The following is a 21,765-nucleotide window of genomic DNA, read 5'->3' as shown; positions in this document are numbered from 1 at the left end:
TGGTTCAAGCTTTTGCAGTTTGCCTCCGTTGGGAAATATCGTCCAAACCTGTTTTTCCTGCATATTCTCTACCTCACCATAAGTTTCACAAATTTATAACCAATTAATTCCCATAAACTTACTGGTAGAAAATATTTTCAACTAACATATTAGTTACATCAAGTTCAAATGAATGACCTTGATAAACTAAACCCACAATCTTTCAATCAAATTTATATATGTCATTTAAAGTTTTCAACATATTCTCCAAACCTGTTCATCATGATTAGCCCTCGAATTTTGAATATCAGCTCTTCAAAATCAGCTGTCGAAAATCTTTTTGACTTTTCAAAAAATTTATGCTAAAACACTCCGAAAATCTTTTTGGATTTTTGTTTTTGAATGAAAAGCAGTAAACAAATATATACAAATAATATTTTTGTGAGTTTGTGTAAGAGGATCATATCAGTTCTTGAGACAAATCACTAGCACCGTTAAGCTTTAATCATTTTAAGTTCTAAACGATTCACCTCGATTGACGATATACTGATCCATCTTAAATTCTCATACAAACTTCAATCTATTCAGGATACTGTTTAAGTGTTTTAAGAACTTAGATCAATTCATGTGTCCCACCTCTTGAATATACTCCCGTATCCAGAATCCCAATATTCAGTCTTACAGGCAAGAATACTACAATGATGTCTGTACATAAATTAGGGGTTAAATGCGAGAACTGAGGGATCTCAGGTCAGAACTTCCGTTCAGCAGAGAGATATCAGTTTCGACTTAGCAGTGTGCCCCCTTTAGAGGATCTTTTAGCTACAACAGATGATTATCAATTTTATTGTCTAATCAATCTGAGGGCTATAATGCTATGTTTCAAGCATTTTGGTGAAAGTATTAGCCAAGGACTAGGTCAGAACTACCGTTCAGCAGAAGTCCCAGAATAATACCCCAGACATCATAGAGTATAACCACCTAGTATATCAGAATACGAGACCTTTCAAACGAGATTTCAGGGGTTACCTATATATCCAAGTAGTGTTCCCCACGAATTTCATAAGTTTGAAATTTTAGGTTTATATCCCGAATAAATCTACTAAATGTACGAAAACCTATCGTCACATCATCAGTGAGACCGTTTATCACCTTTGACATTACATTTCTTTAACGTGCTGTGATAGTCCACTGATGTACTATCATTTCCTCTTTTTTCACAACAAAACTCATTTTTAACTTTTCAATGTTTTTGGAATTTTCAAATTTTCTAATTTTTTTTAAATTTTTCTCCCCCTAAAATCAAAATATGTTTCAATTTAGATTTTCAAGGAAAATTTGTACAAATAAAATGACAAACTGATATCGAATCACTTCAATTCTCCATCCACTTGGCGTAAACAATCAGAACTCCCCCTCACAACAAACTATTTTCCCATTATGATTTCAAAACACTTAAGTTTGTTTTAATCAAAATGGTTTTTCCGGAAAATTAGTTTTGTGTGTTGTTTTATAAACTCGGGGTTATTTCATCACATTGTTTTCCTTTAATCTCAAACATCACTTGTAGAAAATCAAGTACAACTTAATGTCCTTGATTTACCACATGTAAGACGAAAATATCACCAGAGTGAAATTTCTCAAGAAATATGCCGATTCATGTTCCACGCTTACCAACCTGGGAACTCCGGCAAGTCAGGATTTTTCACTTGAAAAGATCCACCCAAGCCTGACCAGCCTTGGGTTTGATAGTTTTTACCTCAACAACTAGCTCTTCTGGTTTTGTCGAACCAGAATCATTGCCTGAGTGTGGCTTGTCTGACTTTGACCTGTCAGATTCATCGCCGACACATTTCTTTTTCTCCTTTTTCTCTGTTGTCCTCAAATTTGTATCTGGCGAATTCGGTTTACTTGACTTTGTTGTCGAGTGAATCGTTTCATCAGCACTATTATTCGATTTGTCGGGTGAACCCGAGGACAAAATCCTTTCGAGATACTCTCTCGCCTTCTTCCTCTTCTTCCGCAGTCTGTCTTTTTGCCCCTGAGAAAGTTTTACTTTCGTTTCCTGAACTTTCTGTTCTTGAACTTTTGGTTCTTGAACTTTCTGTCCTTTGGGCTTGACATTGACTGGTTTCTTTGCCTTACTTTGAGATTCAGCCCTCGATCTTCCCATTGATCTCCTTGGGCAATCTCTGGCAATATGCCCTCGAATTTGGCATTCATAACACCTTCTCGTTTCAAATCTCTGACTTTGGCAGTTAACAACAATGTGTCCTTGATAGCCACAAGAGTAACACATTCTGTTATCATACCTCTTCTTTCTTTCATATCGTATACCATTTTCATACCACACACTTAGATCATAGCATTGAGTTGCCTTGTGGTAGTCATTTCTCTTCTTGTATCCTTGATTTGGCATTTGAGCACTGTGGTCAAACCTGCACCACTTATTACCAACACTTTGTAAGTTTTCATTTTTAAATTTTTCTGATTTTTGAAAATGATTGGATGACTTATCTGATGAGCTTTTATTTTCTTTTTTAGGGTTTTTCAAATTTTTATCTTTTTGTTTCTGTTCCACAATCTTCTTTACAGGTTTTTGCTTTGAGCATTCACCTTTCTCAGTAGATTGCAAAACAGTATTTTTAAATTTTTCTTTTAAATCTAAAAATATTTTTCTTTTCTTTTCTTTTTCTTTTTCATCATCAGATACATCATCACAATCTTCAATTTTGACTTTGTCAAAATTTGTGACTTTGTCACTTATTGGAACAGAGTTGATTGGTTTTGGACAGGGAAAATTCAACCTATCTGATGAAGTCACAAAACCTTTCAACTTCTTTTCAAGTTCATCAATCTTGATCCTTGAATTCTCAGCTTCATTTTCAAGCTGAGATATTCTCTCAAGATGAGACTTAATTGATTTTTCATTTTCAATTTTAAGATTTTCAATAACAGATTTTTCATTTTCCAAAACTTTTAACTGTTCTTGAAATCTTGTTTCATTTTCTTTCAGATTTTTGTTTTCCAATTTTATCCAGAGATCTTCATCTTCTGAAGATTTTCTTTTGCTTTCAAAATCTTTTTCATTTTCTTTCAAAATTTTGTTTTCTGTTGTTAAACTCTCAATAATCTTTAAAAATTCGTCATTTTCAGATCTCAATTTTTCGCAATTTAAACGTAAACCCTGAATATGTTCGTCATCAGCTTTCTTCTCGTTTTTCAGAGTATTGTTTTCCAATGTCAAACTCTCCATATCCTTCAAGAGTTTCACACTGTCGGCTTCTGATTTTTCGCATTTCGAGCATACAACTTCACATTTTGAAGTTTCATTCTTCTTAGATTCTTCAATCTTTGTTATTCCTTCTCTAACCCTGTTGATTAATTCAATAAACTCATCCAAACTTATATTTTCTGAGTTTCTTTCTATTTCATCTATTAACTCTTTCTTTTTCTTTTTCTCTTCTTCATCTCCCCACCATTTCTTCTGCCAATAATCATCCTCTTCTTTGTACTCCTGGATGATGGCTTCGATATCTAGTGTTTTGTCATCAACCGCGATATTCCCATATCTATCAAGATAACATTCTCTGTCTGGATCCCATCTATTTGCTCTTTTAGCTTCCAGATAGACACTAGACAGTCTGATGATTTTGGCTTCAGCAACCATCTTCCGATATTTATACTTCTGTTCCTCCGTACGATCATCCTTCCACGGAATGGGTTCATCATGACTTGCCATGAATGCGTAACCCACCGCATCATCTTCCGGTAGAACTTCTTTACTCCAATCGTACCCCTCATCGTCATAAATCACAGCCAAAGCTCTTGATTTGTCTCCAAAAGGATTCAAGAACATATCGTCCATCTTGAACGTACCTGAAAAATCAGACAATACTTAGAAAAGTTTTGATTTTGAAAAATAATCAGAACTACAAAAGCGATCCTGATTGTACCGCTTGACAGAAAAGCGAATCAGGTTAGGTTCAAATAAGCGAACCCAACTATAACCTCTCGAGCGGTTCACAAATGTCAGAAAAGCGAGTCAACTATGTCTGTTCGAGCGGACCAGAATGTGTCCGTTCGAGCGGTTCAGCAATGTCAAATAAGCGATTCAAAGCGTGATCGTTCGAGTGGTTCAGAATATGATCGTTCGAGCGGTCCAAGATACATCCGTTCGAGCGATCCTAATGGTAAAATTGTCCAAAAAGCGATCCGAAGGGTGAATTTCGAGCGATCCAAACCGATTGTCCAGATAAGCGATCCTAATGTCCGAAAAAGCGATCGACTATTTTTAACAAGTTTTTACCATTTTTAGTCCATATTTTCACCTGAATCTTTCTAGGGTTTGTTAATAGTGTGTTTTACACGTAATACTCGAATTTCAGACAATTTTGACCGTTGGAACCACTAGAAACTGAAAAAGTATGAGAGAAAGTGAGTAGAAAGGAGAGATTTCTGCAGATCTATGCTGTCGTAGTATGAACTCCTTGTCCTGAGCTCTGATACCACTTGTTTGACCGTTCTATGACCCTAAAAGTCAGTCGAAGTAGTTCATCTTCATGTATGAAGGCGGAATCATCATATATGAAGTTACAACAGCTTATCCTTTCAATTCCTTATCTTTCTATTGCTTTCTGTTGAAAATTTGGCAGAGTTTCAGCACCGTAGCACACACATACACTGTTACAACTTATGAACCGCTCTGACCTATGTATAGAGATCCAGGGTCGCTTATGTGACATGCCATATAAGCGATCCAGACCCTTTGTCACATAAGCGATCCAGATAAGTGACATAAAAGCGGTCCAAGACACTACAATGACTAATAAGCGATCCTAACTATGTTTTACACAATATTTACACTTTGACCCTCTATTGACTAATCTTGACTTCAGACTTTTTGTAGACGCAGTCAACAGACATTCCGTGTATCAACAGTTATGGTTAATGGTAAAAACCGAATCAAACCAATCTATGCACACTCTTATTTGAACCTATAACCTTTTGTTTGTGAAACACGCACCTTAACTGCCAGGATATCCAAGTGAGAACATGCAATGTCTGTTAATATTTATTAATGTCGAATTCTTCTTGCTTGAGTTGCTAAACTTGTTGACTCTTAGTAGGCAACACATGTGAACCATTTCAATCAAAGATTGTGTACATGTTATATTGACAACACGTGTCAGTATTATTTTAGATTATGATTTACTAATTTATTACTAAGAATACTTACAAACTATATAGTTTATTTTTTCAAGTTTCGTAATATTTAAAAAAAAAACTATTTTTAAGTTTATTCTTGATAAAAAAAAATTGTGAACATGTTACATTGACAACATGTGCCAGTATTATTTTAGATTATGAGTTACTAATTTATTATAAGAATACGTACAAACTATATAGTATACTTTTTTGAGTTTCGTAATATTAAAAAAAATTATTTTTAAGTTTATTCTTGATAAATAATGAATAGTTTTTCATCAAATTAACTCATATTGTCATATAATGGTGTTAAGTGGGTATTTATGAAAAATGGTATCTATATTTTTTAAGTAAAAATAAAGTTTATCCAAAGAAAAAAAGTTATGTAATGCTAAATTTGTTTGTTTAAAACTCTTAATACAATAGGTAAGCAACTTTTAATATTTTTTATTTGATAAAAGAGTTAAATGATTAATGTGTAAAGTAATCAGTAGTTTACCACATGACAATGTCATTGACATAATGATGTGCAGTAAAACGATAACTGAAATATGAGGGACTGATTCTACAATCCGCCCTAAGTTCAAGGTTTTCTCTTATATATTGCAGAGCAATGGATATATATTAAGTCATTAATTAAATATTTATATTATTTTAATGAGATTAAATATCAACTTTAAAAAATTCGAAAAATATTTGATTGGCTGTGGGGAAAAGTATTCTACACCCTTTTTTCAAAATTACCAAATCACCCCCAGGTTCATTGTACATTTACAGCTGAAGGGATTAACTTATAAGCATGGCAACGGCCAACGGCATAGAGGAACGTGGTGGTGTATATATTATTTTTTGAACGGCTGGTGGTGTTTATATATGTTGTACTTGGTGTTAAATTATTTTACGCTCCTAGAAGTGTACAAAGATACAATGGATCACAATGACCAGCAAAATATAACAAAATGCCGAAAAATATAACACAATGTCGAGAGAAAAAAAGACACATTGAGTCGCAAAAAAGACTACAATGACGCAAATATAGAAAGACACAATAATAAATAAAAGACACAATGATAATAAACAAAAATTCTAAAATATACAACCTATAAATCCAAAAGTGAAAATCTAAAATCTCACATCGTAGAGTTCGATGAGACGGTTCCAATGTCGCTTGAGTCAGGTCAATCGGAATGCGTTTGACACCCTTTGTATGACTTCTTGTTTTTAGAAGCTTTTGTATTTGATCCTAAACCGTTGTGCATAAATGGCGTTAAAAAAAAGAAAAATAAAATAAAAAAAAAACCCATCACAAACTTACATGAAAGTTTACTTAACTAGTTTAAAGTAGATGATTTTGTATTCAAATGGCACTTATACTATAACTTATACTAAAAAGTGTTATTCATGTCACGTAAACAGTGAATGGTGTAACTAAAAAATGTTAGTCATGTCACGTAAACAGTGAAGTGTTAACAGCGTCCCTTAACAAGCGTGTTATAGTTTAACTCAATGTTAGGATCTGAGTTGGGATTGATTGTGATTTGTGTTTCATTTAAGATGAATAATGAAAGAGTAGTAGATTGAACAGCTGAGCTTTAGTATTTCATCAGTCTTTATCTTGGGCAGCAGTTGTTGGTCAGCAGTTTGTAAAGATCAGTAGATTGGAGGTCAGCAGATGTTGAAACCACTTTCAAGGGGAGATATTTGAAGCATAACATCTGCTTATTCTGGATTCACTGTCATGATCCAGTTTTGGCTTTAATTATATGTTCCTCTGATAGGGTTCAATCCTAACAATGTTTTAAAAACCGGTTCAAACCGGCCGGTTGTACCGGTTGAGCCGTCCAGTAGAACCGGTTAAACCGTCCGGTACATCCGGTTGAACCGCCCGATACACGATTAAACTGTTTCTAAGTCAAATCCAATACGATATAAAAACCGGATTTTAAAACATTGGTTTAACTAAATTACAATTATTTCTTGATCATTGTTTTGTATTTATTTTTCTTTTTTAATTCATTAAAACAACACAAAAATCTAATAAAATTATAAAATACTTAAATTAAAAGTACAATGAAAAAATACAAACCAAATTTCAAATAAAAAAACCTGATACAATTAAAAAAAGATAACAAACTACTAAAATTTAATTTTTGCGACATTTGGCTAGGATTTCTTCTTTTAAGGTACTTTGAACATAGTCCACAATTTCGACAATAGAAGTGAGAGGTCTTTCTCGAGAAACGTAAAATCTTTTTCCAGTTGTACTTATTTTTTTTTAATACAAGAGTAATTGAGCAATGTTTTCGTCCAGGCTTCAATGTGTGATTTTACATCGGGATTCATTGTAGATGTAGTTCTAGACGAGGAGGTTCCCCGGGCCATCGTTGTCGCCTTGCTTTTATCTCTACTACGCAAGCAAGGTAGATCCTCCAGTTCATCAAAATCTAAGTCGTTTAAGCTTATATGGGAACGATCATTTGACGCGGCTTGAGATGAATTCGGTTAATTCGTACTATATGTTGTCTTGGGTTGTTTAGACACTCGATCGGGATTCATTGACGATACAAGATGTGACTTTGATGATTTCATAGGTAGATCCCAAACTTCTATCGTAGACCATTTTCGTCTTTATATTGTTAATGGGCCCCCATCATGGTGTCCAAGTTGGTTGAATCACTTCCTCTATTACAATTGTTTATAAGTTGGTTGAAAGTGGTGTTGAAATAGTTGACTCTCCCTTGCATTGTCGTCCATTTGCCGAATATGGCATCGGGATTGCGGTATTCATCCCGGCCTAGTGCTTGGTAGCATAAATTTGTAAAAAAAAGAATATTAAACATTTGTAAAAAAATAACTACTGATAATGGTATCTTCTGAAACGTCAAACCACATTCGTATTTGAATGGAAAATGACGCTTGTGGGCTTTGTTGGGTTTGTGGGGTTGGCATTAACAGGCGATACACCACTTCATTTGTATTTGAATGGAAAAAAGTAGGAGTTGTTTGGAGTTATCGGTTGAAGGTTTACGAAATAGGGACGGTTTAGCTTCCACGTGTTTATGTTCGAGTTCATGGTGGATGCAAAAACTTTGAGAATTTTAAAGTTGGGAATTATAGAATGGCGTGATTAAAATGGTTTAGCTTATATATAAGTGTGTGTAAAATGGTTAAAAACTTATTTTTTTTTAAATTTCAAACTATCCAACGAATAGTTTTCAAAGAGGGGTCCACCAATATACTCATGCTCGCTAAGCCCCCCAACCCTACCCCTCGACGACACTGTGTTGAAAGGTGTTATAGGCCGACACAGGCAGGGGCATTTTCCCACAATGAATGCCCTTATGGTTAAAAGGGACTTCACATATTTTATTTTTCATTGTGTTGTGTTTGTTAGTGATTTTAGTGTTATTAGGATATTTTAGTAAATTAAGATTTGTCCTTAACGTTTCAAAATCCTGCACGTTATGTCCTTTATGGCATACCCAATTATAATTTTCAGTTAAATTAAGTCATATGCAGGGCACGTGAGGGTAGAAATTTCATTACACCTCCCACATGTCTTTCCCCTTATTTAAAACCCTCATTGAATACCTAGACCACCACCACCAATTCACAAACTCAATCTTCGCCGCCACAACCACCAGAAAACTCTCCCGACCGCCACTACCGCCGTCTTCCTCTCTCCTACCGCCATCACAGCCACCGACAGAAACCGAACAACCACCGGAAAACTTTAGCCTTAACCATGAACATAAGCAACAACCATCACCGTTACCGTACTGTTAACACCACCGACGGAAACTCTTGATTATCATACAACAAACCCTAACCCTACGTCAGATCACAAATCTCCTCCTTCAAAAGCAACCGCCATCATCAACACCTGACGATCCTATCCAAAGCCCTAATTTTCATGAAAACCCTAACCCTGATTTAGATCATGAATCTCCATCTCCATCTTCACCTGCAAATATCAAAACAAACCCTAGCCCTAAACCAAATCAATCACCCAAAAACCCCTCTCCGTCACCACCGTTAACAACTGGATCACCCATCACTACCGTAACACCACCATTAGGAGTACCACTTATCCACGGGTCAGATCTGCTGGTTGTTGAAGTCGAGTTAAATCGCCGGCAGTGGTGTTGTCTTTTCAGTGGCGGTTGCTTGATGTGGAATTGAAATCGGAAGGAGGAAGATAGATGAAGAAGGTGTGTGTGTTTAGATATACATATACATATATATAGGGTTTGAAGGAATTGAAAAGAGTTTTGGAGATATGTCTGTCAATTGGGAAGACGGTGAATGGTTCGTTGTTGGCTACTTTCGCGACGACTTTGTGGGTGGAAAATGGTGGTGGCAGGTGGTGTTTTTAGAGAGAGAATGATATAGAGAGAGCGGTGAGGGAGAGTGACTGAGTGGAGAAGATGAAGCTTTATAAATATATATTTAATATTTTTATTGAAAGGGTAAAATGACAAATTTGCCCTTATGCGGGGTCTATGTGACCAGATTAAACATTAAAAATTAACTGGGTTTGCCCTAAAGGACATAACGTGCAGAATTTTGAAACGTTAAGGACAAAACTCATCAATTTTAAAGGTAAAGGACAACGCCTAAAATTTGAGACAAACATAAAGGACAAAACTTGTAATTTACTCAACATTTTAATTAGATATGAGGGCAATTTAGTAATTAATAATATTTTCTCTCCTAGTCTCTCTAATTTGGGAGGATAAATATATGGACAATTTTTTCCCTTTTCCCTCATTTTCCCTCACCTCTTATCCTTAAAAAAAAACTCAGGAACATGATTTTTTTTATATTTTCATCTCTTTTCTTTTCTCTTCCCTTGTTAAATGAGACCCGGGAACTGAAAGTGATGAAATAATTATCCTTCCATAATTTTGACGAAATAATAAAAACAAAAAGTATTAGGGTGAGCGGGGCACTCCCCTAAGAGGGGAGTCCCCTCTCTTACGTACACCCAATCAGGTTATGCCACGTCAACTCCCCTCTTAAACCCCCCTCGCACCCCAATTTGATGGCGGCACTCCCCTCTTAGGGGAATTGTTTTTTTATTCAAAAAAAAAAAAAAAAGAAAAAAAGAAAAAAATGTTGATTGGTTGCTACAAGCATGGGCCCACCGTTCCACCTCCCCGCACCCACTCCCCTCTTCGGTGTCTTCTCCCCGATTCCTCTCCCCGCACCACCTTCCCGCACCGATGGCGGCGGTATTCCCGAGCGGTGAATGGAGTCACCGATCCCCCTTCCCACTGGTGCCCCGCTCACCCTTAGAAGAGGTTTGATTTGAAATACTCCAGACCCATCAAATGGAGGTTTAAAGTCGCAACAACTTTTCTTTAACTACTAATTACCAAAATCTTATTTATAACACGTCACTTTTGTGATTTTCATTTTAAACATGCCGAAAGATTGAAAGAATATATTAGTTCTTAGATAATATCTCAAAAGTAAAGTTATAACTTGATGTAAAATGTGAACTAAACTTGTCAAACAGGAATAAAAGTTAGCCTTGATTGATCCCTTTTATATAGAATAGTTTGAAAAAAAAAAAAAATCCAATAGAATAAGGTATGATGGTTCATACTTGTATACTAATGCAAGGAACGTTGGATAGGTTAAATATATACGAAAAGTTGAAAACAAACGTTGACCAATTCCGCTTGTATGAAGTATGAACCATTGACCTTATTGTACATTGTACCTGATAATTGTTTTTTACCAGCAAAAGCTATGTTTTACTTTTAACATGTCAGAGAAGTAAATTTAAAAATAATATTAAAAATAATAAATTGAATAAAATAGTTAGATTTGTAAGTAGAAAAATTTAGAGTAAAAATGTTTAAGACTAGTCTAAGCTTGCAAAACATGTCAAAAAAAAAAAAAGTTTTTCTAATAATATCATTTTTACTTCACGGTCAAAAAAAAAATAAGTTTTTCTAATAATATCATTTTACTTCATGTCAAAATAGATTTTGATCATGATAAAATCACAATCACAATGGTTTTAGAAACAGTATCAGCATTGGTTCATCAAGACTATCTCCAACGTCGGAGAAGAGGGGGGGGGGGGGGTTGATGATGTGGTTGGATGACATGGATGAGCGAGAGAGATGATGAAAATCTGAAGTTAAAGACGTGCAAATAGATGAGAGAGGGCACACACATAGAAGAGAGATTGTGATTATGAGGCAGAGACGGCCAGATGGGCCATGGCTTTAGCGCACGTTGCAGAGGGGGAGGTGAAGGTAGTGGCAACAACGGAAGTGACCACAACGGCGGTGACAACGACAATCGTTGTAATGATGTTCGTGTCAAACAACGATGGGGTGTCGTAAATGGTTGTAGGCGGTGTTCACCCGTTTAGATCTGTTCAAAACTTGGCCACTTAAAGAGAGTGACCCAAAGTCATGATTGTATGGTGTAGCTCAACGAAGCTCTTTCATTTCATTTAAAAATCTACCAAATTTAGCCCATTACCTAACCTCACAAATGAGACCATTTCACCACCTCACACATCTACTGAGACCATGTGTAGTGGTGATCAACTATAATGCCCCCACCATGGGGCGTTTTGCGCCATGTGGCGTCCTAGTCAGCATGGGGGCATTATAGAAAAAGTGGTGTAGTGGTATAACGCCCCATAATGCCCCATTCAATCATTTTACAATCATTTCACAATTATCTTTTTTTTAATTTAAAACATAAAATAACATTCATTAATTTAAAAAAAAAATTACATTACTTGAAAAAAAAAATTAAAAAAAAAATAAAAAAAAACCGAAACTGAAAAAAAAAAGCTGAAAATAAAAAAAAAACAGAAAAATAACTGAAAAAAATAAAAAAAAAACATTAAAAATTAATATCATCTAGAGTCCATATTTTTCTTTAATTTTTTGGCGACGCATTTGCGCAAGGATCAACGCATCGCCTTGTAGGTGGTCGATAGGTTTGGACAAAAACTCGATGTCCTTTTCCATTTGCGTCTCCGGTACGACTTCCACATCGGGTTCGGCTTCGGGTTGTGACGGTTGAGACCCGCCGGCTTGACCATAGCCGAAACTTGGAGGAACAAACGGAGGGGCGCCACTTAAGAAAGCCGCGTAAGTTAAAAAGCTCGGGTCCATGTCTTGAAGGTTGAATGGGGTTTGCGGTTGGGTTGTGTTCGGGTTTGCGGGTCTAGCGGGGACACCAAAAGGAGGGCGGAAAGGATGCATGGTTGTATAAAAATATGAAGAAAGTGGGTTTTTTTTATAAAAGTTGGAAGAAAGTGGGAGAGTTTGTGAAGTTTTGTATAAAAAAATGGTGTAAATGTGTGTTAAATATATATAGTGGGAATTATTTAAAATAAAAAAAAAAAAAAAATAAAGAAAGTTACCGTTGAAGGCAACGGTCGAAAGATGTGGCCCCCACCGATTTTAAGCGTTATTTTTAAAACGCCGGGCAGCTTTTTTTTCGAAAATCACGCCCCATAACGCCCCCTGTAATGGGGGTAGGGGCGTTATAGGGCGTTTTCAGGCAAAAATTTTTAAAAAAAACGCCCCATTACGCATGGTCTGATTATTACAATAAATATCACAAATTTGCTGCAAAAGCTGCATGCCAATGAAGAAGATTTAAGTTGCACAATAAATGAGATTCAAGTCCCACAATGAATTTAACAAATTAACCATATTATATTATAATATAATACAAATAAGCATCAACAAACTTACAAGTCCAACATCTCAACTAAGGCTCAACAATAATCTTACCAGTAGCATGCCCATCAATGCTCTTGGCCCAAGCCTCTTCACCCTCACTTAACGGATATTTCGAGTCGATAACCGTTTTAAGTTTTCCCTCCTTCACCAACCCAACCAGGTACTCCAAGTTCTCAGCTTTCGGAATCAAAAGACTCGGGACCAATTTCTTTTTCGAGCAAGTGACTTTCTTCACGACCGCAGTCCAAAAGGCGCTAGCATTCGGTGTTATGTCTATGACCTTCCCATTCGGGCCAAGATTCGGCTCGAAAGTAGACCAAGGAATAGGAGTGGCACAATGAACCACAACATCATATTTCTTATCCGATGGGCTTTTTAGAGCGGCACCTTGTGGGGTTTTGTAATCAATAACTTCGTCGGCTCCTAGGCTTTTAACTAAGTCTATGTTGCGTTCCCCGCAAGTGGCGGTGACGTGGATGTTACCTAGTTTGGCTAGTTGGACGGCGTATTGGCCTACACCGCCTGAAGCGGCGGTGATGAGGACGTTGGTGGTGGGGCCGGTTTTGTCTAGGGTGATACCGCCGTGATAGGTTAGGGCTTGGAGTGCTGTAAGACCAGCTACGGGTAGCCCGGCACCTTCGGCTGCTGATACTTCTGGTGGTCTCAAAACGGTTAGTTTTTGACTGCCCACCGCATACTCAGATAGTCCTCCGCCTTTCTGTGAGTTTTTGTTAATTAATAAATAATCATAAAAACAAATAACGTAGTGATATTAATTCAAGATTGTTTTCGTGAATGACTAGATACTAATAAATAATAATCAGAAGTAAAGGTGGCAAAATGGACGGGTTTTATAAGGGCCAAGGGATCAAACCGGATATTCTTTGGTATACATCCAAAACATAATTGTACACTTCGTTGATGTATATATTATATGTATATGTTTAATAAACTATTATATTTCCTTTTTATTTTCAATGGTAAGGGTATTTTGGTCATCTCATAAAAAATTAACTGAGAAAATCTAACAGAGTTAGTCAATTGGACTCAAATTGTTGCAACTGTTAAGTCAATTGGACTCAAATAGTTACAGAGTGAAAAACCAAGCACTCAGTGTTATGAATCCAATATGCCATCAGGTTACAAATGAGGTACAAACAATAAATTCACATCAAACAAGAAGGAGTGAAAGGGTAAAAGTGCAACCCAAGAGATTTGAGGACCACATTATGGGAGGCACGTCAGCCTTGCCATAACAGAATTAGTTGCACTAGGGTATTTAAGTAATTATGGTGTGATAATGAGGTAGGCAATTTGTTAGATCTCAGATCACATTTCCTTTCTCATCTCCTTTCTGTAACTCTGTTTTTCCCATCTCCCATTCTTCAGTTATCAATAGAAATCATCTATCAATTACCCTGTTTCTTATTTAGTCATTACAAATTGGTGCTTTCATTAGCCTTCTGCATCAATGGCGGATGGTACACGAACTCGAGTCATGGAGGAATCAATCAAAGGTGTTCAGGAGGATCAGAAGGTGATGCGACAGGAGCTTGATACGGTTGTACACGCTATCTCAACACTTCAATCCTCCATCAACGAATTGATTAAGCGTTCTGATGTAAGCTCCGGGAAGAAACCCACAGGCGATAAATCTGACGGTTCCGGTATCCTAGGTCGCCATAAGCCGGCGCCGGTTTATCTAGCTCGATTCAACGGAGAGAATCCGGAGCGATGGATTGCCCAGGCCAATCGCTATTTTACCTTCTATAATATTTCCGAGACCGACCGATTTACGATCTCTTCCTTCTATTTAGAGGATTCTGCCGCTGATTGGTATGATTGGCTTCAACGACACAATCAGATCTCAACCTGGGATGCGTTCACCAGCGCTCTAGCAAAACGCTTCCGTTCTTCCGATGTTGAAGCACCTGAAGGTTTATTGGCAAAATTAACTCAGACCACGACCGTGGCTGACTATCGTTCACGATTTGAGGCAATTTCTAACCGGACGATGCCTTTACCGGTGGAGTTCCTCATTAGTTGTTGGATTTCTGGTTTACGTTCTGACATTAAACAGTCTGTGCTTTGTCATCAGCCCCAAACCCTAGAGGATGCTATGGATAAAGCCCAACTACACGAGAATAGGATCCAGTTTGAACGTGGCTTGGGCCGGGTCACTTTGGGCTCATCAAAGCCGTTATTACCCACTCCTAAACCTGCAACGTTGACCACTCCACCTTTACCCTCCTTCCAAAATAAACCATCTTCCTCCACCACCACGGCTCCGAAGGTCGGGTTTCGTCGCCTCACACCCACCGAAATCGCTCAGAAACGTGCACAAGGGCTTTGCTATCGTTGCGATGAGAAATATACATGGGATCATAAGTGTAAATCTACACCACAGTTGCTGTTCTTCGATGAGGATTCACCTGATCCTGGTGGCTCCCTGGATTCGCCATCATCGGTAAGTGTGGATTCTCTGTTGGCTGATAAATTACAATTAGATGAAGTTCAAACTCAATCTGCCATTTCTTATAATGCTTTGTCTGGGGGGTGTTCTTCCACCACGTTGAGATTCACGGGTACAGTTCAAGGTAAATCGGTTCAAGTTCTATTGGATGGGGGAAGTACCCACTGTTTTGTGCAAACCAGAATTGCTACGTTCTTGAATTTTGCTATCGAAACGATTGAACCATTTTCTGTTTTGGTTGGAAGTGGTGAACGGTTGCCCTGTTCGGGTTTGGCTCGGGCTGTGGAAGTGGTTATTCAAGGCCATTCCCTTGTCGTGGATTTCTATGTTTTACCATTACAAGGTTGGGATATGGTGTTGGGTGTTTCGTGGTTAGCCACTCTTGGACCGGTTATCACCGACTATTCCAAATCGACTTTTGAGTTCTCTCTTCATGGGCAACAAATTATTTGGCAGGGAGATGTTCCTAGTGCTCAGGCCATTCAATTTCATGGGTTTCAACACTTGGTACATAGTGATGGCATTGGTCAATTGTACCACTTGACACTTCTTCCAACTGTCACTACCACAACCGTTTACCCACCAGATTTACAGGCTCTTTTGGATCAGTTTGCAGCTGTATTTACTGCCCCAAAAGGGTTACCCCCTACTCGTTCTCAAGATCATCATATTGAGTTACTTCCGGCTAGTCAACCTGTCTCGGTCCGCCCTTACCGATACCCCCATTTTCAGAAACACGAAATTGAACGGTTGGTCAATGAGATGCTTCAACAGGGTATTATTCGTCCCAGTACAAGTGCTTTTTCTTCACCAGTTTTATTGGTTCGAAAAAAAGACGGGACATGGCGGTTTTGTGTGGATTACCGTGCCTTAAACTCTATCACGGTTAAGGATCGATTTCCTATTCCGTCTATTGATGAGTTATTTGATGAGTTATACGGTGCACAATTTTTCTCTAAGCTTGATTTGTTGGCCGGGTATCATCAAATCCGACTCGCGAATGGGGATGCCATGAAAACGGCGTTTCGCACTCATGATGGACATTATGAATTTTTGGTTATGCCCTTCGGGCTTACCAACGCCCCTTCTACGTTTCAACGGCTTATGAATGACGTGTTTCGACCCTTTTTACGGCGCTTTATCTTGGTATTTTTCGATGACATTTTAATCTATAGCAAGACGTGGGATGATCACCTCCATCACATTGCTCTTACCCTCCAACTACTGTTAGATCACAGTTTGGTAGCCAAGCTCTCTAAATGTATCTTTGGGCAAACTCAAGTGGCTTACTTAGGCCATGTTATTTCTTCTATCGGTGTGGCAGTCGATCCCGATAAGATTAGTACCATCCAACAGTGGCCTATACCTCAAAATGTCAAAATGGTTCGTAGTTTTTTGGGCCTTGCCGGTTATTACCGTCGGTTTATCAAGAATTATGCTTCCGTTGCCGGACCCCTCACCGATTTATTACGAAAAGATGCTTTTTGTTGGACTGAACAAACCTTGCAAGCTTTTACTCAACTCAAGCACCTCCTCAGTTCCACGCCTATTCTTCACCTTCCCGATTTTTCTAAACCATTTACCATTGAAACCGATGCCTCCGGATCTGGGATTGGAGCAATTTTGTCCCAAGAAAAACATCCACTGGCTTATTTTAGTAAAAAGCTTTGCCCTCGAATGCAACAAGCTTCGACATACCATCGGGAAATGTATGCTATCACGCAAGCTATTGCTAAATGGCGTCAATATTTATTGGGCCACAAGTTCACCATAATCACCGACCAACAATCCTTAAAGCGCCTTCAAGATCAGGTTATTCAAACTCCCGAACAACAAAAATGGCTCGGTAAACTTTTGGGGTTTGATTTTGATATTGTTTACCGTCCCGGAAAACAAAACAGTGCTGCCGACGCCCTTTCTCGAGTTCCCTTAGGCCATATAATGGCCATTTCAGCACCGGTTCCTACCTTGTTGCAGGACCTCGCATCTGCTGTTCGTGCTGATCCTGAAATGGCAGCCTTGCTTCAACGTTATCTCGTTGATCCGACCCATTTTTCTGATTACTCGGTGAAAGATGGGTTGTTGTTGTTTAAGGGACGATTGTTGGTACCAAAGAATTCCGCTCTACGCCACCAATTACTTCTCGAATTTCATTCGTCAGCAATGGGTGGCCACTCGGGCGTCACGCGTACATATCAACGGTTATCTGCCACTTTTTATTGGAAGCATATGAAGGATGATGTTAAAGACTTTATTGCCCAGTGCCAAGTATGTCAACAAACTAAACCTTCCTTTTTGTCCCCGGGTGGCTTACTTCAGCCACTTCCCATTCCGAATGCAGTATTCGAAGATATTGCTATGGATTTTATCACGTGTTTGCCGGTTTCGCAAGGGAAAACAGTTATAATGGTGGTGGTTGATCGACTTTCAAAATACGGACACTTTATTGCCTTACCCTCTACTTTCAACAGCCATACGATTGCAGCAGTCTTTGTTACCGAGATCATTCGTTTACACGGTATTCCGCTTTCTATAGTCACCGATCGCGATGCTCGCTTTATGACTGATTTTTGGAAAGAATTACACCGTATTAACGGTTCATCAAAGCCTTATTCAATGGGAGAGTCTCACCAAGGATGAGGCTACTTGGGAAGACACGAACCAGCTTCACCATCAGTTTCCAAACCTTCACCTTGAGGACAAGGTTGATTCTAATGGGGCGGGTATTGTTATGAATCCAATATGCCATCAGGTTACAAATGAGGTACAAACAATAAATTCACATCAAACAAGAAGGAGTGAAAGGGTAAAAGTGCAACCCAAGAGATTTGAGGACCACATTATGGGAGGCACGTCAGCCTTGCCATAACAGAATTAGTTGCACTAGGGTATTTAAGTAATTATGGTGTGATAATGAGGTAGGCAATTTGTTAGATCTCAGATCACATTTCCTTTCTCATCTCCTTTCTGTAACTCTGTTTTTCCCATCTCCCATTCTTCAGTTATCAATAGAAATCATCTATCAATTACCCTGTTTCTTATTTAGTCATTACACTCAGATAGCTAAAAATTTTGATTTTGAACTCAAGTAGTTAAAACCACCAAAACTCAGAGACTCAAAAAGAAACTTACTCTTACTAAAAAGATAGAAGTGGCTTTATGCATTAAAATAACACTATGGGACTCATTTGATAGACCTTTTCCTTTTTTACTAGCCTTTTAATCTGACCAGTCAGAGATAATATATAACCTGATTTGATAAGTAAATGGGTCGAAATTGCCACCTGCAAACAGAACAACAAGAATCGGGCTGTGGAGTGTAAATATGTAACTTACAAAAACGTCAAGCATGGATACAACTTTATCACCAACTTTGAAATTATTTACTCCAGGTCCAACATCTATCACCTCTCCTGCTACATCAGTGGCTGTTGCAAAATAATAATAATTAATAATAATAATTAGGGATTCAAGATTTCAGAAGCAAATTGTGCAGGAATATACGGGGTGCCATATATATGACCAAAAAATGTGGTTAGGTTCACACACCTGGTATCCAAGGGAATTTGCGTGGGAACAGAGGGCGTAACATGCCTTTCTGTATCTTCCAATCGACTGGATTTATGCTAGTCGCCTCGAGTTTTAAAAGCAGTTCGCCTTTACTTGGCTTAGGAATAGGAACTTCAACATGCTATACAAAAGAAAAGGGCATGTGACATTTGTGTTATGAAACATACTAAATTTTAAGTTGCATGATGCATTGCTATAAGGGCGTTCATAAATGATAAACCGTTGAAACCGACCGAAATGCCCAAACCAAAGCAAGTTGGGTTGCTTGGCCGGATTGATATCCAAATGGTTCGGTTATGACGGTTTTGGGTTTAACTGTTAGTTTGGAACTTGGAAAATGGTCGTGTAAACCAGACTGGTTGTTTAACATTTATTAATTACACATATTTTTTCCACTTTTGAAATATGTAGTTATGTATATATTATAGTCAACAGCAATCTAACCATTTAAAAATAATACTACAATAATTAATGAATTTAAAAAAAATCAGTTCAAACTGCCAAGACTGAACAATTAAACCGTCAAACCGGTGAAGCCGACTGGTTCGCCCAACCCAGCCGGTTTGTTTGTTGTTCCCTAAATCCGTAGTTGGCTGTTCAGCCTGGAGTTTTGGGTCTATATAGGCCAAACCAGACCCTGAACACTGCTAAATTGCCGATAAGAAACTTGTTAATCACATATTCACATGTTAACTGCTCCTTACTATCTAGGGTTTTTATACTCAATAATAAAAACAACAAAGACTACACAATAACCACAATCTACTCACAGAATTTCAAATCAATTCAGCTTAATCAAGTTTATTCTGCTCGTAAACCCAAGTTTTGGTGTATTTATAACCATCACTTCCCGTTTCTATCAAGGGTTTATATATAATCAATCAACAACAAACAGCTACAGATTCAAAGCTATTACAAACAAAAAATAGTACACACACAATAACCAGACTCTATTCACACAATGTCAAACAAATTTATTATTTAACATAAAAAAAACAAGAATTAGACCTTAAGAGCAGCAGCTCCTCCTCCAAAGGAATCATACTGAAGCGCGCGCATATGCTTATCCGCCATAATTACTTAGGTACAGCTAATATGAGATAAATAGCAATGGATTCAGCCGGCAACAAAGTGTGAAGGGAACGGCAGGAATAGGCATTATCGTCGACGTTACGGTTGTGATGATATATAAAGGCGTTGATGGCACTGCTAACTGTTAGCGTTTGTCGTTCGACGTGACCAACTCACATCCACCAAAATACCATAATTGAATATAAATTTTGAAAAACAAAAAAATGTTTTTAAATGTTAACTGGATTTATAATTGGAATTTGGTTGGTATCGGTTTGATTTATCGAGATATCGATACGGTATCAGCAAAGAAAAAACCAAAAAAAAAAAAAACAAAGATTTGTTTGTTCTACATCGATCAAAAACCATAACAACGAATATCAGTAAGGGTGACGTGTTGGAGATATGTACACGTCCGATCGTAATTAAAGTCAATGTAACCAAACTCGATACGATCCGAAGAGTTACACGTTGGTACACAAATCGTATATGTTAACGAGTAAGTGGATTGTTATTTGTGAAATAATAATAGTTTAAACTTGAGGGACTTAATATTAATTAGATTATTATTAAGAGGTTATAATTGTATAACCATAGGGCGCTTAATGTAAGATTGGTTTTTATATAAGGAACGTTAAGGTGCAAACCCTAATGACATCTTTTATCAAAAATAAAACCCTAGTTTATTTCCCAAGTTTGGCCGACTCCCTCTAAAGGCCGCTGCCACCTACCACGAACCGGAGCACCTCCGCCTCCTCGTCTGTAACAATCCTCAATTAAACCGACACCCTCGATTGTTTCCCGACACCCTAATATTTTAAAATGTCCCAATATTTCTTTAAATGTAACCTGTATGTGAAAACCGAGCCCGAAATGACAAGGTAACATTTAAAAATAAATAAAAACAAGAAATATTTAGTTGAGGCAGGCCGCGTAGGACCCCACCCCAACCTTACGCGGGCGGTATCAAGGGTGGAACCTGATTTCGTTGATTTCTTAAGCTTAGGCGGGCCGCGTGAGATCAATATAGTGGCACAGCCCGGTGCGGCCACGTGGCCCAACACCCGGCAAGTCTATACGCTGATCCGGACGAGCTACACGTTGACCCGGAGTCAACGCGGGCCGCGTAGCCCTAAGGCTACTCTTACGCGGGTCGCATGAGAGTCAGAATCAGCTCCTATATAATGGGAGCTCGGGCTTTCAGTTTCCGTCGCTCGAACTTTTCATTTCACTCTCAAAATTCTGATAGTAGGCTTATTATACGGGTATTATACCCCCCTAAATAGCGAGGTTCTGCTACGATGTAAGTATCATAACCCCTGGAGACGTATTAGATACTCTGCCCGATTGATCTAGGCTTCCGTAACGGTTGTCGTGGTTCTGCCCGACGTAGTCGTTGGAATGCCGTCTTGGGAAGGGTATTACTAATGTTAAAATGGGTTATTATACTAACACACGTGCATTTGTGTAATTTATAGATTATTTCCAGGAAATCCTTACTGAAAACCCTAAAACAGCAATGTGAGTAATCTCCTTTTTATAATCTGTTTTTACAAAACCTTAACTATTTTACAATGCAATTTAGCAGTGATTGAGTCTTTGTAATTCTACGATTACTGCCGGTATGTTGGGGTTTTGTATACAAAATGTGAGTAACGTTACCATTGGACAAAGAGTTAGCCAATGTGTAATATGACCCACCAGTCAGGATTGACAGTACTGAATGAGTAATTGGGT

The 21,765-nt window shown here is 38.0% G+C and overlaps 1 protein-coding gene across 1 annotated transcript; it reads right to left on the bottom strand.

Annotated features, from left to right (window-relative positions):
• Nucleotides 1-12,809: 12,809 nt before the first annotated feature.
• On the bottom strand, nucleotides 12,810-20,202 carry LOC110936546 (chloroplast envelope quinone oxidoreductase homolog). The gene is made up of 4 exons (XM_022178955.2): nucleotides 19,966-20,202; nucleotides 18,937-19,078; nucleotides 18,724-18,815; nucleotides 12,810-13,632 (listed from the first exon to the last, which is right to left on the bottom strand). The coding sequence occupies exons 1-4, from the start codon at nucleotides 20,029-20,031 to the stop codon at nucleotides 12,943-12,945; spliced, it is 990 nt and encodes a 329-aa protein (XP_022034647.1). The 5' UTR covers nucleotides 20,032-20,202; the 3' UTR covers nucleotides 12,810-12,942.
• Between the last annotated feature and the right edge of the window lie 1,563 nt (nucleotides 20,203-21,765).

The sequence above is a fragment of the Helianthus annuus genome, chromosome 4 (assembly GCF_002127325.2).
Source record: "Helianthus annuus cultivar XRQ/B chromosome 4, HanXRQr2.0-SUNRISE, whole genome shotgun sequence".
In the NCBI taxonomy this organism is placed as follows: Eukaryota; Viridiplantae; Streptophyta; class Magnoliopsida; order Asterales; family Asteraceae; genus Helianthus; species Helianthus annuus.
Note: the sequence above shows the minus strand (reverse complement) of the source record. Positions and strands in the feature narration are given on the sequence as shown.

Bases quoted from the DNA above. Each gene is read 5' to 3' on its own strand.
- LOC110936546 (XM_022178955.2), bottom strand. From the start codon at position 20,031: ATGGCGGATAAGCATATGCGCGCGCTTCAGTATGATTCCTTTGGAGGA. The intron at 19,079-19,965 runs GTCTAATTCTTG...TCTTTTGTATAG, and splicing joins GAGGAGCTGCTGCTCTTAAG to CATGTTGAAGTTCCTATTCC. The intron at 18,816-18,936 runs GTGTGTGAACCT...ATTTTGCAACAG, and splicing joins CAAATTCCCTTGGATACCAG to CCACTGATGTAGCAGGAGAG.